Source organism: Asterias rubens, chromosome 5, assembly GCF_902459465.1.
Source record: "Asterias rubens chromosome 5, eAstRub1.3, whole genome shotgun sequence".
NCBI lineage: Eukaryota > Metazoa > Echinodermata > Asteroidea > Forcipulatida > Asteriidae > Asterias > Asterias rubens.
This window is the reverse complement of record NC_047066.1, coordinates 10,795,402-10,807,895: the sequence shown is the minus strand read 5'-3', so window position 1 is coordinate 10,807,895 and position 12,494 is coordinate 10,795,402. Positions and strand designations below refer to the sequence as shown.

The 12,494-nt window shown below is 42.1% G+C and overlaps 1 protein-coding gene across 3 annotated transcripts; it reads left to right on the top strand.

Annotated features, from left to right (window-relative positions):
- The first annotated feature begins 1,000 nt into the window (after positions 1–1,000).
- Positions 1,001–12,494, top strand: LOC117290092. Of its 3 annotated transcripts, none has more exons than XM_033771343.1 (5): positions 1,001–1,068; positions 1,458–1,654; positions 2,101–2,163; positions 5,248–5,312; positions 8,561–12,494. In XM_033771343.1, the coding sequence occupies exon 5, from the start codon at positions 8,569–8,571 to the stop codon at positions 11,515–11,517; it is 2,949 nt and encodes a 982-aa protein (XP_033627234.1). In that variant the 5' UTR covers positions 1,001–1,068; positions 1,458–1,654; positions 2,101–2,163; positions 5,248–5,312; positions 8,561–8,568; the 3' UTR covers positions 11,518–12,494. The 3 variants fall into 3 exon arrangements, with proteins under 3 accessions (XP_033627234.1, XP_033627232.1, XP_033627233.1); XM_033771341.1 differs by having other exon boundaries at positions 8,521–12,494; XM_033771342.1 differs by having other exon boundaries at positions 1,011–1,068; positions 1,461–1,654; positions 8,521–12,494.

Below are 12,494 nucleotides of genomic sequence, written 5' to 3'. Positions count from 1 at the left end.
CAGGGACCATAATTAGGAAAAGTTTCCGCATGGCGCCACCACTTTTTCATTCGATATGAAATAATATAGTATCTAATTTACCTCATTGATATATCCCTTTTTGTAAAAATGAGTGAAAAAGTGGTGGCGTCATACGGAAAGTTATCCCATAATTAATAATAATATAAAGTTCTGAACAGGAAGGTAGGTTTGTTAAATCATAAATCAACGTTGCTTTTTTTATGAAGGTTTTAATACAATAAGTTATCCCAATAACAGTTAGGGCCTATGTTAGTGTTTGCTTTTACTTCATACTTACCCTATATTTTTATACTTTGTGTTTTGTTAGTTAATCCTACCTCTAGCCAATCCATGGTACTTCTAAGTTCTACAAACAATAAGGCTCCTCACAAATCACAGGGAAGCCTTTATTCATTAATTTCTAGTAGAAGTATAACTATTGTTTGCACTCTCTGCATCAACTATGGTAAACTTAAAAAATAATGGAGGCCTCCTAGCGGCCGTGTTGAAGACTATGGATTATGGTGGGATAGTGAGTGAGCGAACTTTGCAGTTTAACGAAGGAGCCAGCCAGAGATTAAGCCTAGGTCATGTAGGTGTGCTCCTAGAACTATTTCGGTTTCGTCCGGCTATCGTCTCTTACGGGAGACGATAGCCGGTCGAAACCAAAATAGTTCTAGGAGTAATGTAGGTGTAGCTGGCTCTACACTTTAACAGGAGTCAAAATTAAGTGTATTTTCATGGTAGCCAGCAAGGGGGGGGGGGGCTAGTAACCAAGAGTTTGTAGCAGCCCTGATTAGATTTTAGTAGCCCGACAAACACATTATGTCTTGAGACACAGCACAAACTTTACAATACACCATCAGCACAGTTCAGTTCATTGCTGTTCGTAACATTGATTTTTGCATTATTTTCCCACTAGCTCGTCGGGCTATCAAACTGGAAAAATGAGTAGCCTGGCTGTAAATCTGGTAGTTCCGGGCTAGTGGGAATTTCGACCCCTGCTCTAACTTTTGTACACAGAGGAAAAGCATGAATTGTTGTGTTGCCTACAAATTATTAGACCCAGTAAGTAATATGGTAATAATAGTAGTAGGTATTTATAAAGCGCCTTTACAATTAGATCAAAGCCTTAGATCAAAGGGCTGTCATATTCCATTTAGAAAAAAAGGACATCTGTTGAATAAGGGCAGTACTGTAGCGGTACTGCCGGTATGCGCCCCAACTTTACCCTTACGGGGCCCTGTAACCCAATGTTTGTTGGTACAGTATCTGTAAGAATACGAACCGCAGACGTCAACTTTTTGCTTAAGGAGGTCAGCGGAACTCGGGGCCCCAGTTACTGGGTCTTACTTAGTCCAAATGAATGTCTGGACTTCCGTTTACAATTGTTTTGTTATACTGTGTTGAAAACACAGAAACACTACAACTATGATTTTTTTTTCTGCTTGTATCAGTAGGAAGGTTGTTTGAACATGCAGACATTAGCTGGCAAGCCATCTCACAGAAGCAACAGTAACGTGGATCCCGCTCCTACATCCTCACTGCAGTAAATTGTTTACTCACACAATCAGGGACTGGAACTTCTTGGAGACGGACCCAGCCCATCTCACCGTCCCTGAATGCTTCCAAGAATGTACTGAGAGTTTTTCAGGTCAGTTTTACCTTGCACCTGGGCTATACTTTTAATTGTAGATTCTTAATGGTTTCAAAATTATGTGATTTCATTCACGGTGCTGTATTTTGTAGTGTAGTCTTCATTTGTGAGCAGCACTTCCAAGAAAGAAGAGTAAGGATAAAGGATGGAGGTGTGTTAACAGTTTAGTTGACTGGATGTAGACCAAGTGAATATTTTCTGTATAACTGGCTAAACCCAGAGCACTGATTGGTTAAAAGTTTTATTACATAATGTCAACTGTTGCAACAACAACATCCCGAAATGCTCTGCCAAGGGAGGGTGTTGCATATTTATTATAAAGCATTGAAACTCCAATATTCATATTTTATGTTACATTTTTTTTTAGTCTTTGCATTTCCTATATTTTTTAGTGTTCCTCCCTCATCAAAATTAAACAGTTCTTCATCATCTTCTCTACACAGGTATCTTCAGGCGTAGTTGTTTTTGAGTTGGTTTCATATTCCCAAGTCAAGAGGAAAAATAAAGTAAGTTTTGATTTATTCACATTTAATTTGTTCAGCATAAACATGCATTGTACATTACACCCATAAAATGTGCTTCATTAAATCATTGGTCAAAGCATTGAGCTCACTCAATGATAGCTGATATAATAGATGTTAAATTTGCATCGGGGATAAAGAATATTAATTTGGGTTTTTACCCATACACCGATGTGTGTTAGCACTGAGTACTCAGTACTTTCCTGAGTCCTGTGAAAAAAATATCACAGCCATGTTACTCGGGTGGGATTCGAACCCATGGCCCATGCAATTCTAGAGCAGTGTCTTACCACTGCAATTCTAGAGCATTGTCTTACCAACTAGACTACCGAGGTTGCCCGGTAGCTAGAGGCAGTTCGAATCCTATGTTTGATAGCTGAGTTAGACCGTGCACACAGTCTTGGTTATTCTTTAGACGCAGCATTAATTCATTCATTTTGCAGTTGTTCATTTCAGAAAGTTTTGCTGGTCGATATTGCATTATCCACATGGCAAACTTTGCTATAGGCCTACATACATGTACATCTAGTCTTGCTCAAGGCAGTCGAATTATTCACTCCGAAAAAAGACCGCCGCTGTATAAAAACCCACCCGTATTCACTGTGCGTAATATCGCACGACACGATGCTCCCGTACACTATATGCATGCGTCGGCCGTCAGGCCGACAGCCTTGTAGGGTCTGTGTTGAAGCCACTGACCTCATTACTATAATAAGCGAAGAGTTCCCACGGTCAGCTCATTACCATAATGCCCGCGAAAGACGAGACATGTCTACATCACACACCCTCACCACGGACGCTCAGTGAGCATGACGTGCGTGATTGGACGTCAAAATGAATAATTCATTTGCCTCACATCCTGTGTTGTCTGATAGGTCAGACGAAAGATATACATATTCATGGACTGCATACTAGCATATCTGAGAGCCCCCCCAATTTTTTCCACTTGTGGAAATTTTTCAATACAACACAATAAACCCGGAAGTTACAGACCCAACAAGGCTGTCGGCCTGACGGCATCCGCATGCGGTTAGTGGTACGAGTGCGGATGACTTGTGTGCACAGTAGCCGTACGATGTGACGGTGTGTATAAGGGTGGGTCATGCGGTGTGATCGCACGCACCACTGACAGGGTATACGGGTGGGTTTAAAGCGGCGTCTTTTCGGAGCGAATAATGCGACTGCCTTGAGCAAAGCTAACATACATCAAATAATATGGCATATAAATCAATTGTCGCAAGCATTCATAAAATGGTCTTACAATTTAAACCTGCGAATAGTAACAGACATATGTCCAATTTAGTGACTAAAGCTATGACTGTTGCTAAGGGTTTTGCAATGGATGCCCTATATACTTCAATGTATGATGCACGGTGAGTCAGCCATAGCCGTAGCCTAACGTCCGTCGATATATCGAAAATACTCAAAAACTCGATATTTTTTTGACATCGAAATCGCCGATGTCACTTTTATAATCATATCGTAATATCGGATTTTCGATATATATCGAAAATTTCCATGTTTTGAAAATTTCGATGTTCTTAAATGATATCGAAAATACCAAAAGAGTGTCCGATTATTTAAAAGAAATCTGTGTTTGAGTTGCCCTATTAAACAAAATACGTTTTACAACCAAGTATGTCTGCATGTTCTTTGTGTTTTCGCCATCAGCCGCCGGCCCGCCGCAGAAGTTCACGACCCCGCGGCGAGCGCACGGTAAAACCTCAGAAGAAACCGCCGCTGCTGCCCCAGCCTATCGGCTGTTTAAGATGCAACTTCCCATTGTGCATGTGATCAAAATCAATGCGTCTTCATCACAGCATTATTGACTTTGCAAAAATACCCCGCAAAAACTTCCCCGAATCAACAAGACAAAACAAAACAAGGAAGAAAACAATCTTACGTTATACAGTAAAATAATCTTTCTATAAATCCAAGGTATCGTAATGGCGTCATTTTGGTCAAATAAAGCCTACACGTTGTGTTGTTTTCGGTAAACAAGCTAACATTTCCGAGGTATGCTTCGCAGACCACGCTGTCGGTGGCTATTGCGTGCGTACCAGCGAAGACTATGCTGTTGTACGGTTTAAGCGTGCACACCAGCGTGTATGGTTATTGCAATTCGGGGGGAAAACCCGTTTGCCCAAGCATGCGCAGACACATGCAGTCTTTGGTCAAGGCGGTATCGCGTGATGCACTGTGTTATTTCGACAATAGAGGGCGTTCTAGCATTCAATGTTTCTTGCCTTTGTTATAGAATGCAAAGTAAAAAGACTACGAGCCTTTATTGGAGACTATGTGACTGCATGCTGCGTGCGTTGTATATTGTGATCGCTGAGTGGTAGGTCTGTGTTTTGCGGGACTTTCTAGTGATTTTTGTTTCGATGATTATCTCAACCATTTTCAACCGTAAAGGTAGTCCGCGCGCCCTTTGGACAACTTGATTGACACTTCTACGTCAATGCATCGGCAACTGACACCTTAATGTCGGCGAGTCACGCAACTCACAAAGGCTCTGTGTCATTTTGAGACGGCCAATCATGGCCAATCACGAATCGAGAATTGTGGTGAGCGTTCACCAATTGGCCAAGCCAGCGGTAGCGGCGATCATACTTTGTTGTAAAACCAGAAATAATCGGGGTGGGACTACGCAATCTGAAATTGTTTGGACTACAAACAAGTTCGGGGGATCAGACAAAAACAGGTTGAAATGTAACCCTATTAAACTGTCAGTCTATGGTATATATATTTCTACCTCCATGAGTATACCAAGTGCTGTTTTAGGCTTCCATCTTGCGCGCGGGAAATACTCGATATATCGAGTATACTCGATATTAAATTTTCGATATATCGGTAATGGGAAAAAACCGACATCGACGGACGTTACCGTAGCCATTGCTGTAAATCAGACACAGCCATTGGGTAGGCCTATTTATAACATGTTAACAGCCAAAATCAAGTTCTGACATGTCTGATGGTAGCATCATTGGAGTGTGTTGTCAATTCCTAGTCATGACACTTGTGTTCTTGAGTAAAGCATTTTAACCATAGTTGCTTCTCTTAACCCAGGTGTATAAAATTGGAGCCTCTGACCTGAGGGATGAGATGCTATTGCATTGGATAAACTCGTAAGGGTAAGTGCTATAATAAGCAACTTCAGGGTGGCTTTGGTGGTGAAATGCATAAAAACACTCGCCTCTCACCAATGTAGCCCTGGTTGGATTCCTAGCTTAGACCTAAGTGAGTATGAGTTGTGCGTTATGGTTTCTCTCTGTGGCTTTGCTCCATGTTCAAATATAGGTTGATGTGGCTGGCTGCCTAAAGCACCCTCGCATGCCAGCAGCTAGTCTTGGTGCAAGACGTTTCACGTTTCCCTTTCACGCAAACCGCAGCCAATTCACCGACAGCTTTGCACCGACTCACCTGACTTAGTCCACTCACCGCCCCGAAGAAACGTCTTGGTCCGTTTGCATGTTTGAGTTTATGACCTCACATACATATTCAACGTGTGGGTCAACAAAATACTACGCACGCGCACAACTGGAAACAGACAAGCGGGCCAGCCTGGTAACTTGCATGCTCCCGTGTCGAGTAAAAGCCTCACTGCATCATGCGGCGGGAACCCGGGGAAATACACACCATGTGCGTTTTGTTGCGCATGCAAATCACTGATCTTTATGTTATTATTTATTAGAGATCAGCGGTTGCGATCGATTGTTGAAGGGAAGAAATTGTTAGTCAATGAAAAGTTACTATAACAATTGCTGACCACACGGCAAGACTCGAGGAGTCGAGTGTTTTATTTGCAGATGAGAGAACTTGTAACTTGTATGGGTATATTTGCACATTATTTCAAAAATAAAGAAAGATATCCTGCATGGCTATCGGCACTTAACTATAAAGCACAGTTTTGGGAGAAGAGATCACAATCGTTCGCCAAAATTGTCCTCCATGAATACCTTGTGAACAATGTCACGTCTAATTGTGGCCAAGTGCGTAGGCAAAGGATGTCTGACATGTACATGTACCTTCTTGTACACATGCACACAGTACACAACCGAATGACAACGTGGTGTTGTGGCTGGGCTTCTTATCTTCGCGACGACGTGTCAAATTACTCATAGGCTTAGATATTTAATGGTATTCGACCACCGGTTGATTTTGACCAAGCTGTGTGAGTATGATACGGAAGTTTTGTATGTACATTGTGTTAGTTTTTTCTGCATAAAAATTACTTTCAGGCACTGCGACCCTATAATTAGTTTTACCTACAAAGTTACCCTTTGGACTAAGACTAAAGATCCCAGAAAATCCCATGTTCGTGTACATCGATCTATTTTTGTTAGCTCGCTAAACATCCTCGCTCATAACATTTTAGATTCCATTCCCCTCAATTAATTGAAACTTACAAAAATTCTCAAAATCTTCCCCAAAAACGTATTTTAGGGCAAACTAAAATTGGCACATCGTTCAGCAGCAATTATGTTTACAAAAATTAAAAGACGAAGGTAAATATACAAGCCCTACACACCAACTAACATACGAGGAAGCCTGCCTGTTTCTGGTTGCGTTGCACCGGAGATGTACAGATACCAGACTGTGGGAAATTATACTGATACTGCTACGTCAGAGCAGGCCCAGCGCAGCACGGCATGGTTGGTGTTGCCGCTAGTTTAGTTTTTTGGCTCGAACGCAAGAGGGCGGGCATGCAGCAGAAAAATGGAGACAGATATGCGTCGCTGAATCAAAGCTGGATTAGAAAGGTTAGATTTTGTTGCTAAACAGAGATTTGTTTGTAGGCAAATTTGATTGGATATTAAGGAAGGGACATGTATACGAGATCTTAACTGATTGCAGAGTGAGTCTTCGGTGGAATTAACTGCGTAACAGCCATTTTGGTTTTGTACTTTTTGGTCGAACCTAGATTGTTGTTTGGAACGTTTCATCTCGTTTGATATTATAACATATAGCACGACATTGTGATTGACACCAACTACACGTTCAAAAATAAATCGTGATGTATACATGGATTGTGCATTGTGATGCACTGGATGAGAAGCGATAAATAAAGGGCATTAAATGTACATGAGCAAAGGAATCGGCAAAATAGTCACAAGCAGTGGTTATTGTGTTTAACGTGTTGCAGTTAAAATCCGCCGTTACAGTTGGAATGTGCTCAGAATTTCCCGAGCGATCAGCAAACGGACCAAGACGTTTCTCCGGGGCGGTGAGTGGACTAAGTCAGGTGAGTCGGTGCGGTTGGTGAATTGGCCGCGGTGTGCGTGAAAGGGAAAAGTGAAACGTCTTGCACCAAGACTAGCCAGCAGCTCGAACGTAGCAGGGTCCTTGGCCTCGCCATTCAACTTCTCAGCTGCAACTCTCCTGGGAGTTGAGAAAAGTTGAGGATTGCTCTATAAACATCCGATGAATATTTGATAAAGCACCTTGATCTGGCTGCTAGTTATTTGCTGCTAGAATATAAATGCTTCAAAAGTAGCTTGTTTTTTATATGCTTTATTTGGGTTTGAAAATAAAATGACTGGAGTGGGACTTGAACCAACGACCCTCCGGGTTAACATACCGGCGCTAAATCAACTGAACTATCCATCCCTATGTTGGCAGGCTCCCTATTATTTAGTCAATATCTTTATTCGAGCGTGCCAGTCAGAAGCAATTCAACCGTTAGCTGCCATGTATAGCCAGTGATCTCACCCAAGTTTACAATACAACCTGGGACTGGGACTGGGACAAGACCTTTAATCATGGTGTGACTATCTTTTGCAAATATAGAAACAATGATAGTTCTTTTTTGCATATCTGAGGCAAATTGGAAGAAAAGGAAGTTCCGACTAGTCCTGTCATTTCATCTTCGATATCCCAGGGCCATTTTCATTTTGCAAAGGGCACTTGGATTGTAAAATCTTTAAGTCATTTTGAAACTTTTGAAGGGGCACCAAGGCCAAGACATGGGGCAACAGAGGCAATGGCCTCCTGTGCTTGTGGTCGGCGTGTCATTCCAGGCCTATCCCACTCATCTTCAACCGATTTCTTGATCGTACCATGTTATTTTATGTTGTCTGTACATTTTTCATTTCCTAAACATATGGCATTCCTGTTCCAACTTTTAGTTTTTCACTTCTTGTGTGTCTGCTAGGTGTCTCAACATTCAACCATATTCAACATACTGGTTTCTCATTTTCGACCAATTTTTTGATCCAACCCTGTTTTTTTATGTTGTCTGCACATTTTTGATCCAACCCTGTTTTTTTATGTTGTCTGCACATTTCTCGTTTCCTTTACCTGTTCCAACTTTTAGTTTTTCACTTCTTGTGTGTCTGCTAGGCAGTGTCCCAACATTCAACAAGTATTTGTTTCTCATCAGAGATCGACATGGAGAATGTAGACGTTATTCCGGGACTCTTTAAACTTGAGCTCCCAATCACTGACAAGAACATCAACCAAGATTCTGTGAAGAGAAAACTTCTTGACATAGAGCAAGACTTGAGAACAAGGTTAGGTAGGCCAGAAGAACTTGCTATCCTCAATCTCCTTGGTCTTCTTAAATTTGCTCTCAAACGCTACGATGAATCCCAGGAACACTTTCTCGCGGTCCTTGAAAAGGATCCCGATAACCTCAACGCATTGGCTGATATGCAACATGTATTACAGGCACTATACAGGAAGAAGGATGCTAGATGCTACCAAGATAAGTGGGAAGGTTTAATTGACCAGGATGCAAGACAGAAACGCATCATCAAGGCTCGAGCAAGATGTCTTGCTGAACAGGCTTATGTGTATGCTGTTGATATGCATACAGATGAGAACTGTAACAAGAGGTACGAACAATCCAATGTCATCTTTAGAAAAGCCCTCCGATGTGCAGGGGAAATGGTGGACACATCAGAAACGGATTTCTGGGAGTTTTTCATTGCCAAAAACTTGCATAAGCTTTTCACTGGGCTGAGATACAGAGATAACTACTCCAAAGCTAATAAACTAATGGAAAGGGTTGTCGGTTTGTTCTTTAAGATAGCAAATAGGAACCCGGGTGATTCTGAATATCAGTGGGAAAGCTGGCGGCATTTAGCTGATATAGCAAGAATGATAAAGACTATAAAACATTTCACTTACAGTCATTTTCAGCCTCAACTGTTAAAGGACTGTATAAATGATCCTGTGATGTGTATGGAAAGAGCAATGATAATCAGTCCAGATAACCCAAGGCTTCTTGCTCGTTATGCAAACTTTGTGTATTCGCTAAAGAGAGAAAATTGCTATAAAAAGGCACTTGAAATGCTATATACATCAATCCGTCTTGATGACAGCTGCTATAACTTTTACGCTTTCAGCACAAGGGGCATGATTTATGTAAAAAGCTATCAGTGGCAAATGCGAAAGTACAAAGAAGGCGGTGGACGATTTTTTCTGCCACACCCTAACATGCTGGAAAATGCCAAGGCTGACCTTGAGAAAGCAATTGAATTTCGCAATACAGCATGGGATTTGCTAAATTTGGCCACTGTTTATCACCATCTCGCTAAATGTGATACAGTGGTATCCCCAGATAAACAACGACAGTATCTTGTACTAGAGTTAGAGACCCTAAAGCGATGCGAGGATTGCGGTGATCACAGTGAAAGACGACAAAAGTTGCAACAGACCTTTGGGAGATGCTTCTTTGATTTGGGTGAATACCGTGAGTCTATTGATTGCTTTAAAAAGGCTGTGGTTTTGGAGTCAGCAGGGACACAATATTCAGGATATTTTCGAGAAATGTTTTGCAGTTACCTTTCACTGCTGAGAAGTGAAGACAGAGATGAAAATGCTCAGCCTATTCTAGAGGACATGGTTCAGTCCATGAGGAAGGCCATGACAAAGTACGGATCCGGCAGTTTGACTAGATATTGCTTTACTCTTAATCTAAATGAGGAATATGATCATGAACTGCAGATGCTGTATAATTACTGTAAGAAGATTGACGATAATATGGATATTTTGGTTTTACTGAGACCAGCTGAGATGTCACCACAATTTGCACCTGTTGGACCCGGTGGTACTCTCAAGGGGCCATGGGAAAAGCCGATCCCACAATCAACATTGGATAATTTGGCTAGAGAGTCTAGAACACAAGCATCTGATGCTGTGACCAAGAAGAATGCAGGTGGTTCACTGGGTTTAGGATCAGACACTCAGGGGGGTGGAAGAGGTTTAGAGACACTTGTGAGTGGAGTTGAGGGTATGAAGGTCAGAAATTTATCGGGTCAAGTGCTTCCTGGCTACAGAAGTGATGTCACCAGATTGGCAGCTTCCCAGTTTGAAAAGTCAGACACCCTGAAGGAGGATGAAGGTATAGGGCCACTTATGAGTGGAATCGGGGGCACGAAGGTCAGAAATTCATCAGGTCAGAAGCTTTCTGGCAGCAGAAGTGATGTCACCAGATTGACAGCTTCCCAGTTTAAGGGGTCAGACACCCTGAAGGAGGATGAAGGTATAGGGCCACTTATGAGTGGAATCGGGGGCACGAAGGTCAGAAATTCATCAGGTCAGAAGCTTTCTGGCAGCAGAAGTGATGTCACCAGATTGACAGCTTCCCAGTTTAAGGGGTCAGACACCCTGAAGGAGGATGAAGGTATAAGCCCACTTATGAGTGGAATCGGGGGCACGCAGGTCAGAAATTCATCAGGTCAGGAGCCCCCTAGTGGAAACATGAGATTGGCAGCTTCCCAGTCATGCCAGTTTGAAGGGTCAGACACCCAGGAGGAGGAGCAAGGTATTGGGCCACTGGTGAGTGGAGTCGGGGGCATGAAGATCAGGGTCCAATCAGGTCAGGATGTCCAAGAACCAGGAGCACAATCTCAGCCACCTGCTGGGTCTCCATCGGGCGCATTGAGTCCTGACAAAGATCAAAAGTTCTTGTATGATTTCTATGTTGCACACGGAGAGAGTGACGAAAAATGGGTAGAGGACACCATTCTCCATGAGTTAATGAAGGGGCGAAACTTAAAGGGATGCACGTATAAAAAAGATGCAGACCTGGGGTCTTATGTATATTCGGGTAAACTCGATCTGATGAAGCAGTGTGCCTGTATTTTGGTCCTCCATGGGGAAGATTTTAAAGATGGGCAGTACTTAGTGCAACAGACACTCAAATTAAAAAAGGAATATGGTATAAATGTTATTCCAATAGAAAGGGATGGATTATCGGTACCTGATGAACTAAGCGTCATGACAAGTTTTAATGCCAGTGCTGAGAGAGTAGATTGGAATAGACTGGCGCAGTCCATTAAAAACACGAAGGGGGCCCCTAGCTATAATATGGGACAAGGACTGAAACAATGATGCTCCTGAGAAAGTTAGGATATACCGGTTGTGTGGTAAACTGGAACACAAGAAGCAGTGAGTGTGCCTGTATTTTGGTCCTCCCTGGGGAAGAATTTGAAGAGGAAGAGTACTTAGAGCATCAAACACTGATACATCGAAAGAAATGTGGCTGGACTATTATTCCAATAGAAAAGGATGGATCGGTGGTATCCAAAGAAATGGGTGTCTTTAGAAGTTTTGATGCCAGAGGTGGGAGAGGAAATTGGGATTCACTGGCAAAAACCATTCAAAACAAAAGGGGTGCCCCTAGTTACACTGAAACAAAGGAAGCATACAATGGTTGAAACAAGAGATTATGGTCGTATCACCCAGTAAAGGTTGATCTTTGTAGCTACTTAGTTGTGGATAAGTAGCAGTGGTGTAACCAGAGGGCAGGGTGAGCCCCCTCCCCCAGTAACCCGCTCAATCAAAGTACTTCTGTTTAATATTATTTGTTTTATCTATCTATACACTAATCATCTTGAACATGTGACCTACTGTACGACTTAACGTCCTATCCAAAGGTTGAAGCAAATGTTTAATTGTTTTGCTAAATGACGCAAGTGTCAAGACCAGGACTCGAACCTACACAATGGTGATCACAAACACAAGAGCTTGAGTCCAGAGTGCTTGATGACCACTCAACTATGTCAAGAATGGAAATTTGTAAATGGCTATATCAGTAATTGGCTAAATAGAAGCCTCATTTTATGTTCACCTACATTGCAAGGAACGCTTTTGTTTTTAATTGTTTGGGTGTACCACCCTCACTGGAGGTTGCTCAGTACTTTGCTTAGAGGCACTGGACATCTTTGGTAATTGTCAAAGACCAGTATTCTCACTTGGTGTATCCCAACGTTATGCATAACTCAAAAAGTCTGTGACATTTGGACTCAATTGGTCATCGAATTTGCAAGAAAATAATGAAAGAAAAATACCCTTTTTGCACAAAATGT

Excerpts from the sequence above, each read along its gene's own strand:
- LOC117290092 (XM_033771343.1), top strand. The coding sequence starts at position 8,569 with ATGGAGAATGTAGACGTTATTCCGGGACTCTTTAAACTTGAGCTCCCA.